The sequence below is a fragment of the Coregonus clupeaformis genome, chromosome 31 (genome assembly GCF_020615455.1).
Source record: "Coregonus clupeaformis isolate EN_2021a chromosome 31, ASM2061545v1, whole genome shotgun sequence".
NCBI lineage: Eukaryota > Metazoa > Chordata > Actinopteri > Salmoniformes > Salmonidae > Coregonus > Coregonus clupeaformis.
In genome coordinates, this window is record NC_059222.1 from 1,891,223 (window position 1) to 1,914,861 (window position 23,639).

Consider the following 23,639-nt stretch of genomic DNA (forward strand, 5'->3'; position numbering starts at 1 on the left):
TGTCCTGTTATAGTCCCTTATTGTCCCTTATCATCTTATTGCTCTTCCTCATGTCACGTCAGGTTGGGGAAATAGAGGAACAGCTTGCAGCCGCCAGGAGGGAGGTGACGAAGTCGGAGGAGGCCAATCAGAAGCTCCAGAGGGACGTGAAGGAGGTCAGTCGGGCCAATCTGTTCCTGGCCAAGGCCTTTGGTCAGGGGTGGGAAAACCTTTTTGGCTCGAGGGCCACATCAGTATTGATCATTTCTACATACTTTCTATCTAGTTTTAGATGCTCAAGTAAGGCCTGGAGCGTTTCTTTTTTACACAAAATAATAATTTGTAATCGGCTGCCCACCCCTGCCTTAGATTATATCAGTTCCCAAAGCCTCTCTGTTTAAGCTACTGTTCTATCCCACTATGTGCATCCAATGCAAATATCTCAATGCACAGAGCATTGAAATGCCTGGTATGAATTTCGGGAAAATATGCATTTATGAGTTATATTCATCATGGATCAGGAGCTATACAGTTGAAGTCAGACGTTTACATACACCTTAGCCAAATACATTTAAACTCAGTTTATCACAATTCCTGACATTTAATCCTAGTAAAAATTCCCTGTTTTAGGTCAGTTAGGATCACCACTTTATTTTAAGAATGTGAAATGTCAGAATAATAGTAGAGAGAATGATTTATTTCAGCTTTTATTTCTTTCATCACATTCCCAGTGGGTCAAAAGTTTACATACACTCAATTAGTATTTGGTAGCATTGCCTTTAAATTGTTTAACTTGGGTCAAACGTTTTGTGTAGCCTTCCACAAGCTTCCCACAATAAGTTTGGCCCATTCCTCCTGACAGAGCTGGTGTAACTGAGTCAGGTTTGTAGGCCTCCTTGCTCGCACACGCTTTTTCCGTTCTGCCCACAAATGTTCTATAGGATTGAGGTCAGGGCTTTGTGATGGCCACTCCAATACCTTGACTTTGTTGTCCTTAAGCCATTTTGCCACAACATTGGAAGTATGCTTGGGGTCATTGTCCACTTGGAAGACCCATTTGCGACCAAGCTTTAACTTCCTGACTGATGTCTTGAGATGTTGCTTCAATATATCCACATAATTTTCCTTCCTCATGATGCCATCTATTTTGTGAAGTGCACCAGACCCTCCTGCAGCAAAGCACCCCCACAGCATGATGCTGCCACCCCCTTGCTTCACGGTTGGGGTGGTGTTCTTGGGCTTGCAAGCGTCCCCCTTTTTCCTCCAAACATAATGATGGTCATTATGGCCAAACAGTTCTATTTTTGTTTCATCAGACCAGAGGACATTTCTCCAAAAAGTATGATCTTTGTCCCATGTGCAGTTGCAAACCGTAGTCTGGCTTTTTTATGGCGGTTTTGGAGCAGTAGCTTCTTCCTTGCTGAGCGGCCTTTCAGGTTATGTCGATATAGGACTCGTTTTACTGTGGATATAGATACTTTTGTACCTGTTTCCTCCAGCATCTTCACAAGGTCCTTTGCTGTTGTTTTGGGATTGATTTGCACTTTTCGCATCAAAGTACGTTCATCTCTAGGAGACAGAACGTGTCTCCTTCCTGAGCGGTATGAAGGCTGCGTGGTCCCATTGTGTTTATACTTGCGTACTATTGTTTGTACAGATGAACGTGGTACCTTCAGGCATTTGGAAATTGCTCCCAAGGATGAACCAGACTTGTGGAGGTCTACAATTTTCTTTCTGAGGTCTTGGCTGATTTCTATGGATTTTCCCATGATGTCAAGCAAAGAGTCACTGAGTTTGAAGGTAGGCCTTGAAATACATCCACAGGTACACCTCAAATTGAGTCAAATTATGTCAATTAGCCTATCAGAAGCTTCTAAAGCCATGACATCATTTTCTGGAATTTTCCAAGCTGTTTAAAGACACAGTCAACTTAGTTTATGTAAACTTCTGACCCACTGGAATTGTGATACAGTGAATTATAAGTGAAATAATCTGTCTGTAAACAATTGTTGGAAAAATTACTTGTGTCATTCACAAAGTCGACTTGCCAAAACTATAGTTTGTTAACAAGACATTTGTGGATTGGTTGAAAAACGAGTTTTTACCAAGTACTTACCAGGCCCGACCCTGCTTAGCTACTAAGATCAGACATGTTCAGGGTGGTATGGCCACAAGCATACTTGGCACATCGCTGCAATTCCCCAATGGGCTCGGGAGAGGCGAAGGTCGAGTCACGCGTCCTCCGAAACATGACCTGCCTGGCCACAATACTTCTTATCATACTACTCGCTTAATCCGGAAGTCAGCTGCACCAATGTGTCAGAGGAAACACCATTCGACTGACGACAGAAGTCAGCTTGAAGGCGCCCGACTCTGCCACGAGTCGCTAGAGCGTGATGAGCCAAGGAAAGCCCCCCGGCCAAACCCTCTCCTACCTCGGACGGCGCTGGGACAATTGTGCGGCATCCTATGGGGCTCCCGGTCACAGTGCTTTTGACATCTGTGCCACTCAGGATTAATGACGCATAATAAAGGCCTATTTAGCTACTTATGTTGCAAATGAGTGTCTGTATTGTGATTCCTCTACTAAAGTTGTACCTTTTGTACTCTATTAAGCATGTAAATTAATATTGAATATGAAAGAAAGAGTAGCTGTAAGACGAGCCCTAGGTGACAAGAGAGACTAGAGGAGCTGTGCACATATTAAATGACTGAACAAATGTGATAATGAATAGTCAATTCATATGAATGTGCACATACTCTGTTAAATGTTTAGGTTACCATTTTTGGTTTGTGATATTCACAATGTGTAATGTATAATCATATGTTTATTTGGATGATTAACCATGCTTCACTACGTTTCTGTGTCGTTCAGGCTCTGTGCCAAAGGGAGGATATGGAGGAGAGGATCACTACATTAGAACGCAGGTAACCCTCTATTTGCAGAACGATACTGGCTTGTGTGACTATTCATTTCCCCTTTTACAGTGCAATGGTGCCAAACTACCAGGTTTTCCCCTCATTATCTGAAAAGCTGTCACCAACGTGTCACAACACCTGTACATCGCACCTTTCGTCTTTAACTCAATGCCTGGGTATTTTCAAACGTTACAGCACACTGCAATAGTTGGCTTGTGTCTGCATACTGTACATACAGTGAAGAGTGGATGTGCATAACTAATGGTCAGGGATGTAGTGGAGCATAAATGCACATAAACGTTGTTTAGGCACCTTTATATTGGTGAAAAACGTTTACACTCCTACCGTGCCAAATAAGCTTTGTTAGCGTTAATGTTGACATTACTTGCTGCCGGTCATCAGCTCGACCAATGTTCACCGTTGGTGTTATCTACCTTTCTTACCATGTTGTTTGCAGGTACCTCAGTGCTCAGAGGGAAGCAACCTCTCTACATGACATCAAAGACAAGCTGGAGAATGAGCTGGCCAGCAAGGAGTCACTGCACAGACAGGTAATGGTTAACAAACGACTACAAGGGTGGCTTACATAGATGTACAATAACCCTGTACAAATGAGTAGGTTATATCCAGATTAGCATTGTCTTTTAATACTTAGGGCCAGATTCTTAGGGCCAATTTCCTGTACCTCGATTTAAGTAATTCTCAATGGAGTATCTCCATTAAAATTATATGTTAGTCCAGGGCTAGACTTAATCCGGGTCCAGAAAACCAGCTCTCGGACTCAGACCTGGATTGTAGTGCAGTGTATAAAAATATCCCTGACTTCATCCGCTCTCTTCCCTCTTTCTCGTCCTGTATATTGTAAGAGTGAGGAGAAGAACAGGCAGCTCCAGGAGCGTCTGGGTGACGCCAAGCAGAAGCTCCAGCAGACCCTGCAGAGGGCCGAGACACTGCCCGAGATTGAGGCCCAGCTCGCCCAGAGAGTGGCTGCCCTCAACAAGGTACTGTACTGGATGTCTAAGTTCACACTGTTTGTTCTGTTTACTCATGTGGATCTGTCTGACTGTCTGTGAAACTGTTTGGTTGTCTGTCTGTCTCTTTCCACTTTCTACCGTCCGTCCGTCTGTATGACCTGAGTTGTCCTCCTATTGGCAACCCATCTATCTGTCCTTGTGTTAGTCTGAGTTTATATTTGATCTCATGTTCAGACACTTTCTCTATCTTTTCTATTTAGGCAGAGGAACGCCATGGAAACTTTGAGGAGCGACTACGACAGATGGAGGCACAACTTGAAGAGAGGAATCAGGAGTTGCAAAGGGTAATAATGCAGTACTTGTTTATACACTGTAAACCCCAATGTGCTGTCATTACTCCAAATTCTTTAGGAAACCTGTTGCACTAAATATATCTGAGTACAGTTACAGTTACAGTTTTGGAGTCATTACTCAAATCGATAGTCGATGTGACCCTGTAGGGCAGGGGTGTCAACTCATTCCATGGAGGGTCTAGTGTCTTCTGGTTTTTATTTTTTTCCTTTCAGTTAAGACCTAGACAACCAGGTGAGGGAAGTTTCTTACTAATTAGTGACCTTAATTCATCAATCAAGGGAGGAGCGAAAACCTGCAGACACTCGGCCCTCCGTGGAATGAGTTTGACACGTGCTGTAGGGGGTCCAGATTTGAGTTGTATCAGCTTGCCTTTTCAAGTGAATTGCAGAATTACCACCCATGACTGTATTTGTTAGTGATAGAGACATGGTTGTTGAATTCGTTCATTTTCAGTCCTGTGGCCTTACCAAGAGAGTTCTTAGGTGAATGTTATAACTCTTTATGACAATACATACAGTGGGGAAAAAAAGTATTTAGTCAGCCACCAATTGTGCAAGTTCTCCCACTTAAAAAGATGAGAGAGGCCTGTAATTTTCATCATAGGTACGTGTCAACTATTCCAGACAAATTGAGAAAAAAAAATCCTGAAAATCACATTGTAGGATTTTTAATGAATTTATTTGCAAATTATGGTGGAAAATAAGTATTTGGTCACCTACAAACAAGCAAGATTTCTGGCTCCCACAGACCTGTAACTTCTTCTTTAAGAGGCTCCTCTGTCCTCCACTCGTTACCTGTATTAATGGCACCTGGTTGAACTTGTTATCAGTATAAAAGACACCTGTCCACAACCTCAAACAGTCACACTCCAAACTCCACTATGGCCAAGACCAAAGAGCTGTCAAAGGACACCAGAAACAAAATTGTAGACCTGCACCAGGCTGGGAAGACTGAATATGCAATAGGTAAGCAGCTTGGTTTGAAGAAATCAACTGTGGGAGCAATTATTAGGAAATGGAAGACATACAAGACCACTGATAATCTCCCTCGATCTGGGGCTCCACGCAAGATCTCACCCCGTGGGGTCAAAATGATCACAAGAACGGTGAGCAAAAATCCCAGAACCACACAGGGGGACCTAGTGAATGACCTGCAGAGAGCTGGGACCAAAGTAACAAAGCCTACCATCAGTAACACACTACGCCGCCAGGGACTCAAATCCTGCAGTGCGAGACGTGTCCCTCTGCTTAAGCCAGTACATGTCCAGGCCCATCTGAAGTTTGCTAGAGGTCATTTGGATGATCCAGAAGAGGATTGGGAGAATGTCATATGGTCAGATGAAACCAAAATAGAACTTTTTGGTAAAAACTCAACTCGTCGTGTTTGGAGGACAAAGAATGCTGAGTTGCATCCATAGAACACCATACCTACTGTGAAGCATGGGGGTGGAAACATCATGCTTTGGGGCTGTTTTTCTGCAAAGGGACCAGGACGACTGATCCGTGTAAAGGAAAGAATGAATGGGGCCATGTATCGTGAGATTTTGAGTGAAAACCTCCTTCCATCAGCAAGGGCATTGAAGATGAAACGTGGCTGGGTCTTTCAGCATGACAATGATCCCAAACACACCGCTCGGCAACGAAGGAGTGGCTTCGTAAGAAGCATTTCAAGGTCCTGGAGTGGCCTAGCCAGTCTCCAGATCTCAACCCCATAGAAAATCTTTGGAGGGAGTTGAAAGTCCGTGTTGCCCAGCGACAGCCCCAAAACATCACTGCTCTAGAGGAGATCTGCATGGAGGAATGGGCCAAAATACCAGCAACAGTGTGTGAAAACCTTGTGAAGACTTACAGAAAATGTTTGACCTGTGTCATTGCCAACAAAGGGTATATAACAAAGTATTGAGAAACTTTTGTTATTGACCAAATACTTATTTTCCACCATAATTTGCAAATAAATTCATAAAAAATCCTACGATGTGATTTTCTGGATTTTTTTTCTAATTTTGTCTGTCATAGTTGACGTGTACCTATGATGAAAATTACAGGCCTCTCTCATCTTTTTAAGTGGGAGAACTTGCACAATTGGTGGCTGACTAAATACTTTTTTTCCCCACTGTATCTCATAAGGCCTTATTTTGAGGCCTCGCTTTATCCTAATACAGTTGCCTGAAAATCATTGTTTACAGGCCACATCAGGCCTGCAAGTAGGGTTGCAAAACTCTGGTAACTATACAAAAATTCCCAGAATCTTCCAACTGGGATTTCTGGAAAAACAGGGAAATGTACTGTTGATGTTACGTTTGATGTTAAGTTTGATACCGGAGCTCAGAGGCATGCGTAGAAATCGCTAAGCAGCTAACTTCGAAGCAGTTTGCCGATGCATATATAACTTTATCAGAAGTACATTCAATGACATCTGAAGCTTTGTTTGATCACATGCTTTTTCAAACCATGTGATGCAAAATGTGAGATTCCACTGATTTCGCCGTGGTTCTGCTGCTTTCTTCGATTCCAAGCTACTTTCAAACACCGACCTCTAATGGACACAGTACATACATATATACACAGAACAAAAATATAAGCGCAACATGTAAAGTGTTGGTCTCATGTTTCATGAGCTGAAATAAAAGATCCCAGAAATGTTGTTTACATCCCTGTTAGTGAGCATTTATCCTTTGCCAAGATAATCCATACAAATGACAGGTGTGGCATATCAAGAAGCTGATTAAACAGGATGATCATTACACAGGTGCACCTTGCTCTGAGGACAATATAAGGTAACTCTAAAATGTGCAGTTTTGTCACACAACACAATGCCACAGACGTCTCAAGTTTTGAGGGAGCGTGCAATTGGCATGCTGACTGCAGGAATGTCCTCCAGAGCTGTTGCCAGATAATTGAATATTAATTTCTCTACAATAAACTGCCTCCAATGTCGTTTTAGAGAATTTGGCAGTACGTCCAACCGGCCTCACAACCGCAGACCACATGTAACGACACCAGTCCTCCACATCCAGCTTTTTCACCTGCGGGATTGTCTGAGACCAGCCACCCGGACAGCTGATGAAACTGTGAGTTTGCACAAGTGAAGAATTTCTGCACTAACTGTCAGAAACCATCTCAGGGAAGCTCATCTGCGTGCTTGTCGTCCTCACCACGGTCTTGACCTGACTGCAGTTTGATGTCGGTACTGACTTGAGTGCTCTTCACGGAAGAATCCCAGTTTGAACTGTACCAGTCAGATGGCGTTGTGTGGGCGAGCGGTTTGCTGATGTCAACGTTGTGAACAGAGTGCCCCATGGTGGCGGTGGGGTTATGATATGGGCAGGCATAAGCTATGGACAACGAACACAATTGCATTTTATTGATGGCAATTTGAATGCACAGAGATACCGTGATGAGATCCTGAGGCCCATCATCGTGCCATTCATCTGCCGCCATCACCTCATGTTTCAGCATGATAATGCACGGCCCCATGTTGCAAGGATCTGTACACAATTCCTGGAAGCTAAAAATGTCCCCGTTCTGCCATGGCCTGCAAACTCACCAGACTGAGCATGTTTGGGATGCTCTGGATCGACAGCATGTTCCAGTTCCGCCAATATCCAGCAACTTCGCACAGCCATTGAAGAGGAGTGGGACAACATTCCACAATCAACAGCCTGATCAACTCTATGCGAAGGAGATGTGTCGAACTGCATGAGGCAAATGGTGGTCACACCAGATACTGAATGGTTTTCTGATCCACACGCCTACTTTTTTTTTTAAGGTACACTACATGGCCAAAAGTCCTTCAAATTAGTGGATTTGGCTATTTCAGCCACACCCGTTGCTGACAGGTGTATACAATCCAGCACACAGCCATACAATCTCCATAGACAAACATTGGCAGTAGAATAGCCCGTGCTGAAGAGCTCAGTGACTTTCAACATGGCACCGTCATAGGATGTCAGTTTGTCAAATTTCTGCCCTGCTAGAGCTATAAGTGCTGTTATTGTGAAGTGGAAAGGTCTAGGAGCAACAACGGCTTAGCCGAGAAGTGGTAGGCCACACAAGCTCACAGAATGGGACCGCCGAGTGCAGAAGCACATAACGCGGAAAAATCATCTGTCTTCGGTTGCAACACTCACTACTGAGTTCCAAACTGCCTCTGAAAGCAACGTCAGCACAATAACTGTTCATCGGGAGCTTCATGAAATGGGTTTCCGTGGCCGAGCAGCCAGACATAAGCCTAAGATCACCATGCGCAATATCAAGACTCGGCTAGAGTGTTGTAAAGCTCGCCACCATTGGCCTCTGGAGCAGTGGAAACGCATTCTCTGAAGTGATGAATCACACTTCACCATCTGGTTGTCTGACAGACGAATCTGGGTTTGGTGGATGCCAATAGAATGCTACCTGCCCGAATGCAATGTGCCAACTCTAAAGTTTGGTGGAGGAGGAATAATGGTCTGGGGCTGTTTTTCATGGTTCGGGCTAGGCCTCTTAGTTCCAGTGAAGGGAAATCTTAACGTTTCAGCATACAATGACATTCTAGACTATTCTGTGCTTCCACTTTGTGGCAACCGTTTGGGGAAGGCCCTTTGCTGTTTCAGCATGACAATGTCCACGTGCACAAAGCGATGTCCATACAGAAATGGTTTGTTGAGATCGGTGTGGAAGAACTTGACTGGCATGCACAGAGCTCTGACCTCAACCACACCAAACACCTTTGGGATGAATTGGAACGCCGACTGCGAGCCAGGCCTAATCGCCCATCAGTGCCCGACCTCACTAATGCTCTTGTGACTGAATGGAAGCAAGTCCCCGCAGCAATGTTCCAACATCTAGTGGAAAGCCTTCCCAGAAGAGTGGAGGCTGGTATAACAGCAAATGGGGGGGACCAACTCCATATTAATGCTCATGATTTCGGAATGAGATGTTCGACGAGCAGGTGTCCACCTACTTTTGGCCATGTAGTGTATCTGTGACCAACAGATGCATATCTGTATTCCCAGTCATGTGAAATCCATAGATTAGGGCCTAATGAATTGATGTCAATTGACTGATTTCCTTATATGAACTGTAACTCAGTAAAATCTTTGAAATTGTTGCGTTCACATTTTTGTTCAGTGTAGTTAGGATTTTGAACTAAAAATGTCACCTGACGTGTAGCTTAGCAGGTAGAGTAGTGAACTATGGAACATTCAGGGATGTGAGAGGTATGAGGTCGAATTAAGTTGAATTGATTTATGTGAAACCACACTTTCAGCACTGTTGTTAAAATAATATGTTCTATTTAGGATAGTCTGTGTTAAGCATCCTAAATAATGTCATAGATACCGTTTTTGAAAGATAGTAAACTTGTACATTTACATTTTACATTTTAGTCATTTAGCAGACGCTCTTATCCAGAGCGACTTACAGGAGCAATTAGGGTTAAGTGCCTTGCTCAAGGGCACATCGACAGATTTTTCACCAGGGAAGCGTGATGTAAGATGCATACCTGTTATTCCAACTACTATAGCCAGCGACTTACAATTGCGTCAAGACGTTTTGATGAAAACAGTGGAGAAAAAAACGTCTATCTGATAATCACAAGCTGCTATTTATTGCTGACCAGCAGATGTCACTTATGTGCATTGTGAACAGAATGAAGCTCAGAGTAATGAACCGTTTTTCTGCATAATTTGGTTAAAGCGCCGAAGCCTTCAGAAAGCGTTGGTTTCCAATCACTACAACACTACCTGCAAGTCACATTATGATGGCTTGCAAAGTGATGTGCCATTCCTAGTTAGGATATCCAACAGTTGACATTTTTATTCACAAATTCAAAATGACTGCCAGGGTTAGGAACAGTGGGAGGAGATTACCTAAGCCATTTAAACTTGAACATCCATTTCAGTAAAGGGTGCAAAAATTCTAACTAAATGACTGGATTTGTTTAGAAAAATGTATGTGATTTATCTTTGTGTAGCATAAGATTAATCAATCACTCAATGTACCTGCAAAAACACAGATATTAAAAACAATCTTAAAAAATCCACCAGCAGTAGAACAAGCTAGGAAAAAAGTTAATTTGTTATCATAACTTAACTTGACTTTGAGTTCAACTTACTAGAAGTATTTGATTTAAAAATGCCTTGGTCTGTTATAATGTTTCATAAATGCTTATAACAAGCATTATACCGGCTATATTTTACCTGCTAAAGTGGTAAAGTGTTACAATGTGTTCCTTACCCTCCATTTTGGCCAATCAATTAAAACCCAATCCTATCTTTATGAACTGCATGAACTCTTATTGCTACCCAAAAGCGCACAGTTTCTTCAGCTTCTTCTTAATTTTTTCCTTCATATCTTTTCTCTACCTTGACCCTCACTGTGTAATTTTGTCTGTTTCAGGCAAGGCAGAGAGAGAAAATGAATGACGAACACAACAAACGCCTCTCGGATACGGTGGACAAGCTACTGTCTGAGTCCAATGAGCGACTGCAGCTTCACCTCAAAGAGAGAATGGCTGCCCTTGAGGAGAAGGTACTATAACGCTTTGTTAACCATATGCTAAATGAAGCTAATATTGCCATCAATAATCAGTAAGTATTTTTGATCAACACAATAAACGGCAAACATGAGTAATCTTGGCATAATCACTCCTCTACTCTTATAGAATGCACTGTCAGAGGAGTTAGCAAACATGAAGAAAATCCAAGATGACCTTCTAGCAAACAAGGTACATATCTTCCCCTTATTGTATCCAGTTCATCAGATTTCAATATATACATTGCTGCTGTACTTTACATCTGTCGATACATGGAATGAGGACATCAGCAGGACTTTATACTGATTTAAAACTTTGGACTTACTCAGTGGTTGCCTTTAGGGCTATACACTAACTTTTGCAAACCCTTTTTGGGATACTAGGGTGGATAGTTTACCCTCCCCGGTCTCAATATGTAATTGAATCTATCATCGCAAGGGTTTATCTGTTTTGCTGCAAGAACTGGAGACCAGTCACACTGCTCTGCACTGATAACAATATTTTGATTTTGCTAACAGAAAAATACTTCTGTGATCTTGTAGTTCTGTCAGTTCTGTCTGTACTTTAGTTATTCTTACCTGCTTCTGTATCCGTTCTTTGTTTAGATATTTTAATAGGGAAATAGATGCATGTAAACAAGTAGGACGTTTTCTTTGCTGGAATATAATGTCATCCTGTACTGTGCTCCCATCTCTCTCTCCCAGGACCAGCTCATAGCCGAGCTGGAGAGGATTCAGCTGGAGGTGGATCAACTGAGGGGGAGGCCTGGCTCTTCCTATTCCAGGTTAGCCACAATGGAGCTTCAAGGGTATTTATAAATACATTTGATAAAAGCATTAAATAAACAAATTTGTTCTCTCGAGGGAACACTAATCCACCACTTGTCAGAGGATGATGTTATGAACACTTTACCCCTCCTAAATGATAGACTTTCTAAATGTTTGTTTTATATTTTGCTAAGACGACCAAGGCAAAGAGTTTAGAGCAGAGATATTATCAATATGTTTTGCCCTAATGCCCTCAAAACCAACACAAATAATGGTTGATGACAGGTCCCCGAAGAGTCAAAATCATGTTTTTCATTCAATTGGATGATATTTGGATGAAACCAGATAAAAGTAGGACGACCCAAGTGTGAAAAATTACTATTGCTTCTACACTACCAGTCAAAAGTTTGGACACAACAACTCATTCAAGGGTTTTTCTTTATTTGTAAAACATTTTACATTGTAAAATAAAAGTGAAGACATCAAAACTATGAAATAACACATATGGAATCATGTAGTAACCAAAAAAGTGTTAAACCAATCAAAATATATGTTACATTTGAGATTCTTCAAATAGCCACCCTTTGCCTTGATGACAGCTTTGCACACTATTGGCACAATCTCTCAACCAGCTTCATGAGGTAGTCACCTGGAATTCATTTCAATTAACAGGTGGGCCTTCTGTGTGAATTTCTTTCCTTCTTAATGTGTTTGAGCCAATCAGTTGTGTTGTGACAAGGTGGGGGGGGGGGTATACAGAAGATAGCCCTATTTCGTAACAGACCAAGTCCATATTATGGCAAGAACAGCTCAAATAAGCAAAGAGAAATGACAGTCCATCATTACTTTAAGACATGAAGGTCAGTCAATACAGAACATTTCAAGTGCAGTTGCAAAAACCATCAAGCGCTATGATGAAACTGGCTCTCATGAGGACCGCCACAGGAATGGAAGACCCAGAGTTACCTCTGCTGCAGAGGATAAGTTCATTAGAGTTACCAGCCTCAGAAGTTGCAGCCCAAATAAAAGCTTCACAGAGTTCAAGTTACAGACACATCTCAACATCAACTCTTCAGAGGGGACTGTGTGAATCAGGCCTTCATGGTTGAATTGCTGCAAAGAAACCACTACTAAAGGACACCAATAATAAGAAGAGACCTGCTTGGGCCAAGAAACACGAGCAATGGACATTAGACCGGTGGAAATGTGTCCTTTGGTCTGGAGTCCAAATTGGAGATTTTTGGTTCAAACCGCCGTGTATTTGTGAGACGCGGTGAGGGTGAATGGATGATCTCCGCAAGTGTATTTTCCACCGTAAAGCATGGAGGACAAGGTGTTATGGTGTGGGGGGGCTTTGCTGGTGACACTGTCTGTGATTTATTTAGAATTCAAGGCACACTTAACCAGCATGGCTACCACAGAATTCTGCAGCGATACGCCATCCCATCTGGTTTGGGCTAAGTTGGACTATCATTTGTTTTTCAACAGGACAATGACCCAACACACCTCCAGGCTGTTTAAGGGCTATTTTACCAAGAAGGAGAGTGATGGAGTGCTTCATCAGATGACCTGGGCTCCACAATCCCCCGACCTCAACCCAATTGAGATGGTTTGGGATGAGTCGGACGGCAGAGTGAAGGAAAGGCAGCCAACAAGTGCTCAGCATATGTGGGAACAGCACATATGTTGGAAAAGCATTCCAGGTGAAGCTGGTTGAGAGAATTTCAAAAGTGTGCAAAGCTGTCATCAAGGCAAAGGGTGGATATTTGAAGAATCTCAAATATAAAATATGTTTTGATTTGTTTAACACTTTTTTGGTTACTACATGATTCCATATGTGTTATTTCATAGTTTTGATGTTTTCACTGTACATTGATAAAATTGTATCATAAAGTTACTAGTCCCCTCCCCTATGTCAAACACTTGGATTCAGGTGGCTGGATTATTAAGGGCTGTTTGTGACATCACAAAAATACTAATTTGAATACACCAATGGGAAAGTCTTATTCCCTTACCAAATTTAAATAAGTAGAGCCTTGTAAGCAACATCGCAGAAGGCATGTTCGCAGAGGGGCGTGGTTTACATACAGTGCATTTGGAAAGTATTCAGACCCCTTGACTTTTTCCACATTTTGTTATGGTACGGCCTTATTCTAAAATTGATTAAATTAATACTTTTCCTCATCAATATACACACAATACCCCATAATGACAAAGTGAAAGCAGGTTTTTAAAAATGTTTGCACATTTATAGAAAAAAACTACAGAAACACCTTATTTACATAAGTATTCAGACCCTTTGCTATGAGACTTAAAATTGAGCTCAGGTGCATCCTGTTCCCATTGAGCATCCTTGAGATGTTTCTACAACTTGATTGGAGTCCACCTGTGGTAAATTCAGTTGATTGGACATGATTTGGAAAGGCACACACCTGTCTAAATAAGGTCCCACAGTTGACAGTGCATGTCAGAGCAAAAAAAAAGCCATGAGGTGGAAGGAATTGTCTGTAGAACTCTGAGACAGGATTGTGTCGAGGCACAGATTTGGGGAAGGGTATAAAAAACCTTCTGCAGCATTGAGGGTCCCCAAGAACACAGTGGCCTCCATCATTCTTAAATGGAAGAAGTTTGGAGCTACCAAGACTATTACAAGAGCTGGCCTCCTGGCCAAACTGAGCAATCGGGAGAGAATGGCCTTGATCATGGAGGTGATCAAGAACCCGATGGTCACTCTGACAGAGCTCCAGAGTTACTCTGTGGAGATGGGAGAAACTTCCAGAAGGCCAATCATCTCTGCAGCACTCCACCAATCAGGCCTTTATGGTAGAGTGGCCAGACGGAAGCCACTCCTCAGTAAACAAGATTGTCTGGTCTGATGAATCCTTGATTGAACTCTTTGACCTGATGCCAAGCGTCACGTCTGGAGGAAACCTGGCACCATCCCTACGGTGAAGCATGGTGGTGGCATCATGAAGTGGGGATGTTATTCAGCGGCAGGGACTGGGAGACTAGTCAGGATCGAAGGAAAGCTGAACAGAGCAAAGAACAGAGAGATCCTTGATGAAAACCTACTCCAGAGCACTCAGGACCTCATACTGGGTTGAAGGTTCACCTTCCAACAGGACAACGACCCTAAGCACACAGCCAAGACAATGCAGGAGTGGCTTCGGGACAAGTCTCTGAATGTCCTTGAGTGGCCCAGCCAGAGCCCGGACTTGAACCCGATTGAACATCTCTTCTGGAGAGACCTGAAAATAGCTGTGCAGCGACGCTCCACATCCAACCTGACAGAGCTGGAGAGGATCTGCAGAGAACAATGGGAGAAACTCCCCAAATACAGCTGTGCCAAGCTTGTAGAGTCATACCCAAGAACACTCAAGGCAGTAATCGCTGTTAAAGGTGCTTCAACAAAGTACTGAGTAAAGGGTCTGAATACTTATGTAAATGTGATATTTCCATTTTTTATTTGTAATACATTTCTAAATATTTCTAAAAACCTGTTTTTGCTTTGTCATTATGGGGTATTGTGTGTAGATTGATGAGAAAAAAACACTATTTAATCCATTTTAGAATAAGGCTGTAACTTAACAATATGGGGAAAACGTTGATTGTCTGAATACTTTCCGAATGCACTGTAGCTAGGTAGCTAGTCTACTGGTGGCAAAGTTTGACTGCAGTGTGACAGCAAATATAATTAGAAGTATCCCCTATTCATCTAAGGCAAAGACACTTATAGGTTTCCGCTTTCATCTGTGTCTGGTGTTAGTTAGTAACTGGCTAGCTAGGTCTTCAGCCAGCATGGAACAAAAGTAGGGGAAGGATTGCCCAAAACTCAGATGCAGTTGTCATGTCATTAAATCAAGAGATATGCCAAATAGAAAATTCATACAAACTTCTTGACATTATTGATAGTCATGATATATGAATATTGTCTGACAGTCTTTAAATCAAAATTACCCCAGGTGGCACCCTGTATGGTTTCAGCTGAAATTGTCCCAGATGAACTAGCTAGCTAGCTTGATAAACAGCCCTGACAATTCCATTTGGGCTAGCTAGCTAAATGAAACAGTCAACAGTTTGACTATATTGATGCTGTTACAGTAACCAAACAGGATAAACAAATCATTTGTGAAACCGTGATGTGATGTATGAAAGGATTGGATGTTGAATGCAATTTCAATGTTGTTTGAGTTGCTTTGTGTATCAGCAAATTTGCTTGAGATAATCTCACTTGACAAAGGTGTTTTCAAAGAATCGCCAGTCAAGGTGAGCTCCCCCCCACCCACTCATCCTACTAGCTCCCCGCCCTCTCAGTCTGTATTTCAGACTTTCTGGTAGTGTGACATGAGAGAAAAAATAGTTATTTAAATTTTGTAGCATTTTTCTATACATAAAAAATATTATGGGTGATGTTTTAGTCACTCAAAAGGATAATTTACATGGGAATCAGAATGACTGTTCCGGACCTTTAAGTTTACATTGTTTTTCTCACTTTCTGTTAGTTGAGGTAGCATTATATTTTGTTCTAATGTAGTGTAACAAATAAAGCATGTATTGTGATTGAGGGTAAAATGTCACAATTTCACTCAATTTACAAATGTTAAAGTTTTTCATTAAAAACGTGTATTTTATTCAGGAAATGAGGTAAATACATTCTGAAAATGTGCTATAACGAATAAAGCCTTTTATTTTCTCATCTAACAAACTCAGTGGTCACCAAACTTTTTTTTTTTACATGACTTAAAAAACGTAAGCCTACGCAACACTAATCTATTAAAAACAGTTTTGTAGCAATGAGGTTTGTGCAGTAGGCTATAGGCCCAACACATTATCACTGCATATTGGCTATGATTGAATTGCCCTACCAATGTTGTTCTTCTCAAACCATTTTCAAATTATATTTAAAAACTTGATGTATATGATCACACTGGTAATAGATCATTATTTGTTGTATTACTTGTGAGGCACAGCCAAGTGAGCATACATTGAAATAATTTGCATTCTATATTTTACTGGACTGATGATGTCTGCATCTGATGGTCAGTCTCAGCGGAGGGAGAACATCAGAGGTTCTGCCTCTCATCATTGGACCGTCACTCAGCTCTCCCCCCTCCGCTAAGACTGACCAAAAAGGGGAAACCGTCTTTGAGCTGGTGGTGAAACTCGAGTCACACCACATTATACACAAATTCTTGTTGTTACTCGTATGACCAGAGAAAGTGATATATTCCACGATATTAAAAAACACAGCCGCTAATAATAACACAGCAAGCCTATCGATACACTTTGCTACTCATTCATTGAAGCAGCAGTGCTGGTTGCAGCGCAAGTGGAGCCGCGCCTTTCATTACTTATAAAGTTTTGAATGAAAAATGTTGACAGTGCTGAATGAAACTTTAACATGAACTCACTCATAAAAACAGAACTGCTGTATTCGTTGACAGTCTCTCTCTAGTCATGGTTTTAGACGTTTTGAAATCACAATATAAACGAGAAAGCTATAAGGTGCACTTGATTTGCTCTCCGGGCACGCAGAGTAAGCAGAGTTTGTTCCTTCAGACACATGAAATGGTTCAAAATGGGAATACTTCGCCTACCCGGTGTACAGGGCAGCTGAAACAAGTGCACCTACTGCCAACAGTGCAAGACAGATAAAAGTAGGAATGCAAGGCTTTATTATAGAAATGTTTCTCGATCAACTAGGAATGCCTTGGAGATCGACCATTCTATTGCCATCGACTGTTTGTGACCACTGCTGTAGGGCGAGCAACGTGAGCTCACTTCCCTCCAACCTTTTTTTGAAGATCTCTTTCAGGGAGTGCCTCGGAGCTCCGGTACCCCCAGGGTGGTGGCTCCCTCCCAGCCGGCTATGGCAGCTCCTCCAGTGGCGTGGTGGTCCGGAGGGCACACCGCGGCCGATGGGCTCCCCCCAGGGATGAAAGCAACAAGGTGAGGATCTCATGGACTACCCACAGTACTGGAGCTCCCTGGTAGCCTGGTCCCATAACATATTGGCTATAGCCAACTCCTAGAAAAGAAAGGCTGCACATTTAAATGGCTCTGATGCAATAAATACCAACATTTCAACAGCTTTGCTGTCTTAGTCAGGGTTTCAACTCCTGTCCCACAACATACAGTCTAGGACCAGGCTTGCTCCCTCGGTGGTGGCTAATTTTGTGTTTTAATGATTTATGATTGACTGAGTGACCTGTCACTCCTACACATGGGGGCCATTTTAATAATAATAATAATAATATGCCATTTAGCAGACGCTTTTATCCAAAGCGACTTACAGTCATGCGTGCATACATTTTTGTGTATGGGTGGTCCCGGGGATCGAACCCACTACCTATTTTGTTTGAGTCTTGATTTGACATGCAAGGATAAAAGTAGACTGTAAGACATTTCTGTAATTTCAACAGTAAAAAACTGTTGAATGTACAGTAAAATACCATGTGTTTTACAGAATTAATTATGGGAAAATGTTGTGGGCGAGGAAAGAGTTTCTGGTTCATTAACATATTTTAAGGCGTGCCTTGTAAGAGGCACCCATGAGTGAGAACGCTGTACCCCCACAAAATACAGTAATATACTGTATTAGAAGAGTTTCTACAAACCTTTTCCTCTGCAGTAACTTACTGGCTAATTGCTACCAGTAATTTACTGTAATTCAGAATACAGTATCATACTGTATTTTTGGAGCTCCAAAAACCTTTTGAACACTAGTGGGTGCATGGTTTGTTGTTTCTGACTCATTAACATATTTTGAGGTGTGTCTTGTAAGAGGCTGTATTTGTTGCACCCGTTAGTGAGAGTCACGTACCAATTTAAATGATATGTGGTAGTAGTTCCCTAACAATTAAATGTATATAGGGGACAGATCAGAGTGGCAGTGGGTTTTAAACCTTTAATGGTTGAATATTTAACTATGTCCATTTGATCTATTTTGCCCTGTAATCATTCCAGTTATGAAGCCTTTGTTCCCTCTAGAATTGCAAGTGATGTAAAACTAGTAATGGGGAACCAAAGCTTCCTGAAGCATCGTGCATTTTCAGCAAATTGTGTCAAAAATAGGTTCATTACTCAAGGCTTTGATCAACACAGTGTACACTAGTGGCACCTGCTGGTCAAAATAATTTAGAGCAGCCTAATTATTATAGATGACTTCGCACACGCTGTGGCGCGTGTGCATGGTAGCCTTTTGTCTTCTACCGAAACCAATACCAAACTAATCAGGTGGTTGTTCGACAAAACGACGCTTCGGACGTCATTGATCACATGCTTCTGATAAAGTGATACAAGCATCGGCACACTGTTTCAAAGCAAACTGCTTAGCGATTTTGACACATGCCTCAGAGCTCCGGTATCAAACGTAACATCACTATATAAAACACCTAGTATTCATTAATATGCTGTAATATACAAATGCCTAGCAGCCAACCTGCTTGATCCAATCCCTTGTAATTGCAGTAAAATACTGTAAAAATAACTTTGTTACAGTCTATTAGTCAGTTTTACAGTATTGTACAGTTTTTCATTGCTTTGGACATTATAGTAATTTACAGGAAGCTGGCATCAAATTACCGTGAATATCTCAGTAATGTATTGTCACTATCCAGAGATAGTCAGAGATACAGTATATCATAAGATATTTTGTTTTAATAACAATTATTCTGAAGATCAGTGAATCCTTAACTACATTTTCAGTAACAGTTACAGAAACGTTTTACTTGCTATGACTGTGTTTATTTTTTATCAACCTTGGTTGAAAACACTGACTGTACGTTTCTAAGGACAAGAGTGTCCGCTAAATGACCAAAATGTAAAGGTAAATGTAAAAATGAAAACCTGCAAAGAACACTGGTTAATATGTCACTGGGTAATTACAGTAATATGCTGTAATTGTAATTGGTACTGTACATTAGATTACAATAACTGACTTGGTACTGTAAATTAGATTACAGTAATATTTGTGAATATGTCAAATGGATTACAGTAGCTGTACTTCAAAATAAAGTACAGGAGCTTACTGGCCAATTGCTACCAGTATATTACTGCAGGGTTTCCTAAACTCGGTCCTCGGGCCCCCCTTTGGGTGCACATTTTAGTTTTTGCCCTAGCACTACACAGCGGATTCAAATAACCAACTCATCATCAAGCTTTGATTATTTGAATCAGCTGTGTTATTCAATGGGCAAAAACCAAAATGTGCGCCCAAGGGGGGCCCCAGGACCGAGTTTGGGAAACCCTGTCTTACTGTACATTTTACAGGAAATGTTTTACAGTGTAGCTAACAGCATTCCAAGTCATGTCTCTACTTTTCTCTTCTTTCTTTCTTTCTTTCTTTCTTTCTTTCTTTCTTTCTTTCTTTCTTTCTTTCTTTCTTTCTTTCTTTCTTTCTTTCTTTCCTCCTCTGTCTCTCTGCAGTATGGAGAGTGGAACAGTGGCACCATGCTGGGTCCCAGGTTTGAGGGGGGAGCTGAGGGGGGCTGCTCGGACGACGAGGAGGACAGGGAGACCCTGTTTGGGTCGGAGCTGCTCTCGCCCAGCGGACAGACGGACGTGCAGACCCTCGCCATCATGCTGCAGGAGCAACTGGAGGCCATCAACAAGGAGATAAAGTAAGTCTTCCGGTACACCGCAAACAGGAATGCTGGGTTTGACTGAATTCCTAATGGACCTAAAATTGCCTAAGAAATACCTCAATACCTCAATAAAACACTCTTACTATATCCTCTGTCCAATTCAGTGGGTGATCCAGAGGTCAATTGCGCACACAAAACCCCCACAATATCTAAAATCGACATCTCTTTGCTTTTCTACTCTGCTTTGTCCAAAGCAGGTGTGATACAGATAGAAAAACTCACACTCTTTACGCAATCCAGAGGTTTGCATATTATAAAGGAGTGATACCACAAACATGTATTCCTCATCTCATTGCGGCTATCCTCAGCTTAGTAGTAAAATCAGGAGTAATTTTCCTAATTTTCTCCCCTCTCCTTCTCTCCCTCTTTTTCTTCTCCTCTTTGCTCCTTTCCTCACCTCTCCAATGCCCTCCACTTGCCCCCCTCTGTCTCATCACTCTTCCTCTCCCCCCCTTTCTCCTCTCCTCCCTCTTTGCCACTCTCCTCTCCTCTCAGGCTAATCCAGGAGGAGAAGGAGAGCACTGAGCTGAGGGCGGAGGAGATCGCGAGCCGGGTGAGCAGCGTGGCCATGGACTCCAACCCTCTCCCCCCCTCCTCGCTGGGCGGGGGCAGGGACAGTGTGGGGAGGGGCTACATGACCCCCTCCCTCACTTCCTCCACCCTGGCCTCCCCGTCTCCCCCCAGCTCTGGACATTCCACCCCCCGACACTCACATTCCCCTGCCCGAGAGTCAGATAGACAGGTATAGTACCGTACTGCTGGTGGCTATCTGTGTTTGGACACATCTAGCATTTCAATGTGCGCTTCTTGGTTGTTGCTCCCCAACGGGTAAGGCTAGTTGAAATGACATCATAATGTCAGTTTACAATCAGAACTGGTTGTAACCTAGTTGTAACATCATTTCAACTAATTTTGCCCGCTGGGTAAAGGAGCTTCTTCTTAATGTCTACACTGTGTTTGATTGTGTTTGTTTGTGTGATTGGTCTTCTAAATATATTCTCATGCGGCAGCATGAGAAAAACACAGTGTGGTATTATTGTTGCTGCAGGTCTCAAGTGTACTGTGACTTAAACGAGCTGAATTGTTTACAGTACAACAAATACATAGAATGTTCTATTGTGATTTAAATGGATGGAACAGTTTATAGGGTTCCAAATGAATTAAACTAGAGAAATTACTTGAATGAACACATCTTCCTACAGCAATTAAAATTGATTAGTTGTCTACAGTGACTCAATTGAACTGATTCTCTGTCAATACAGAACAGCAAAGAGAGCGACGACTGCCGGGCGCTAGCCCTGATTGACTCTACCCCTCCTCCAGTTCCTCGCGCTCTGCGATTGGACAGAATGACTCACACACACCCAGGGGCGGGGCTGGATGATCACCGCGAATTCCGCAGGTACAGAAATTACTTTAGTCTACATTGTGTGGTGTTTGTGTGTTTTCTGGGAAGCTAAGTAATATAATTGACTCCCTGTTGAAATAAAGACAAAATAATATAAATTAAATAATAGCTAGCCAATAGAATGGATTTAAAATAGACTAGATTACCAACTAGTTCAGTGACCCTCATGTAATGATGTGTCACCAGTGATGTTCTGAGATGAATTTGTCAGTCTGTCTGCTGATGGTGCAACCACCAGTAGTCAGGACTCTCTCCAAAAAGCCAGCAAGAAGAAGAGCATCAAGTCCTCCATTGGACGCCTGTTTGGAAAGAAGGAGAAAGGGAGGATCGGAGGACCTGGAAGTCAGTCTGCCTCTCTGGGTAAGTCAATATAGAGGGTTAACAATGTGTGTGGTATGAGGGTTTGAAACAATGTAAGGTTGCCTGCAAACTTATACAGTATACACTAATATACACGATTATACGCAATATAACAGTAATATAATTGACCCTAAAGAACATATATACAAAAAGGGCAGCTACTTTCACAGTTTTAATAAGAAAAACTGATGGCAAAACTGATTTTCCAGTAATCATGTGGAGTATTCCTAGACAAGGGCTCTCCAACCTTGTTCCTGGAGAGCTACCGTCCTATAGGGTAGCTCTCCAGGAACAGGGATGGTGAGCCCTGTCCTAGACAGAGGGGGTTTAAGCCAGTGTCAAACTCATTCATTCCATGGAGGGCCTAGTGTCTGCAGGTTTTCGGTTTTTCCTTTCAATTAAGCCCTAGACAACCAGGTGTGGGGAGTTCCTTACTAATTAGTAACCTTAATTCATTAATCAAGTACGAGGGAGGAGTGAAAACCCGCAGACACTCTGCCCTCCGTGGAATGAGTTTGACACCTGTGGTTTAAGCAGTGTCTCACATGACCTTTGACCCCAGCCTCCACACCCTCTGATGACCTGGGATCAGCCGACCCCCTGGGCCTGGCCAAGATGGGAACTGGCACCGTGGAGAAAGATCGCCGCAGCAAGAAGAAGCATGACCTGCTAGAAGAAGCCTGTCGTCAGGGTCTTCCCTTTGCCTCATGGGATGGCCCCACCGTGGTCACATGGCTTGAGGTACGTTGTCTCATTGGTTAACTATCTGGGAGGAAATCATTAATGATGTGCAATTTTACCTGAAGGTGCTCCATCCAACTATGAATGAATCTGAATAACGTACATAATGAACATATTCTTCAATTCAATTCAGCCTTATTGGCACGTAATATGTGTGTAAATATTCCCAATGCATCTTCTCTCTGTCTCCCTCCAATTCCTCTTAGTTGTGGGTGGGCATGCCCGCCTGGTATGTGGCGGCGTGTCGTGCCAATGTGAAGAGCGGTGCCATCATGGCCAACCTGTCGGACACAGAGATCCAGCGGGAGATTGGCATCAGTAACCCCCTGCACCGCCTTAAACTGCGCCTGGCCATCCAGGAGATGGTGTCCCTCACCAGCCCCTCGGCACCGGCCAGCACACGCTCTGTAAGTGATACAGCATATACACGTAATAACCTGCACACAAACATTAGCATATGTTCAGTAACACATCCAGAAGTTTAAAAATGTCTGAGTGAAAATGTATTCAAACTGTAATCCTTTATTATTTTCCCATCTCAATCTGAAATTGTCCTCGATGACATCACAGTCGACCAGTAATATCTGGATGACTCATGCAGAAATGGAGTCACTGACCTCTGCCATAAAACCAGTAAGCTGTTTTGCTGATCTCTCTATTTTGTATTTGCTTGAAGTTCTCCTACAAAGTATCTTATTTCAAAAGTGATTAAATCTATGTTTGACATTTCGTGCAACTCAATTATCTAACGGTAGTGTATTAATTCCAAACTGTATAAGAATTGATGGTACACATCTAACTGGCTTAAAATCATCAAGCAACTTGAGACTATGCTGAATGAAATGCCATTTATGATTTGTTTTCTTTGTCTTTCTCTCTGATTAGGCATATATTTGCTGCACCTTTCCCCCACTACTCCCCCAATTTGTATTTGAATGTAGTGCTTCTCCAACAAATTTTCCTTCACTAACAAACT

At 42.3% G+C, this 23,639-nt stretch overlaps 1 protein-coding gene across 3 annotated transcripts in view; it reads left to right on the forward strand.

The window, feature by feature from the left end:
- The window catches only part of LOC121547190 (liprin-alpha-3), a 50,258-nt gene that overhangs the window by 12,887 nt on the left and 13,732 nt on the right, over positions 1-23,639 (forward strand). For 2 of the 3 annotated variants that reach the window (XM_041858326.2, XM_041858327.2), the window contains exons 7-22: positions 63-155; positions 2,855-2,907; positions 3,356-3,449; positions 3,765-3,899; positions 4,133-4,216; positions 10,607-10,738; positions 10,872-10,934; positions 11,447-11,550; positions 17,314-17,458; positions 19,937-20,130; positions 20,650-20,896; positions 21,417-21,556; positions 21,801-21,922; positions 22,485-22,663; positions 22,870-23,070; positions 23,234-23,296. In XM_041858326.2, coding sequence (XP_041714260.2) covers positions 63-155; positions 2,855-2,907; positions 3,356-3,449; positions 3,765-3,899; positions 4,133-4,216; positions 10,607-10,738; positions 10,872-10,934; positions 11,447-11,550; positions 17,314-17,458; positions 19,937-20,130; positions 20,650-20,896; positions 21,417-21,556; positions 21,801-21,922; positions 22,485-22,663; positions 22,870-23,070; positions 23,234-23,296 — 2,049 coding nt within the window. The remainder of the gene's footprint in view (positions 1-62; positions 156-2,854; positions 2,908-3,355; positions 3,450-3,764; positions 3,900-4,132; positions 4,217-10,606; positions 10,739-10,871; positions 10,935-11,446; positions 11,551-17,313; positions 17,459-19,936; positions 20,131-20,649; positions 20,897-21,416; positions 21,557-21,800; positions 21,923-22,484; positions 22,664-22,869; positions 23,071-23,233; positions 23,297-23,639) is intronic. The other variant, XM_041858328.2, reaches the window with a different exon arrangement.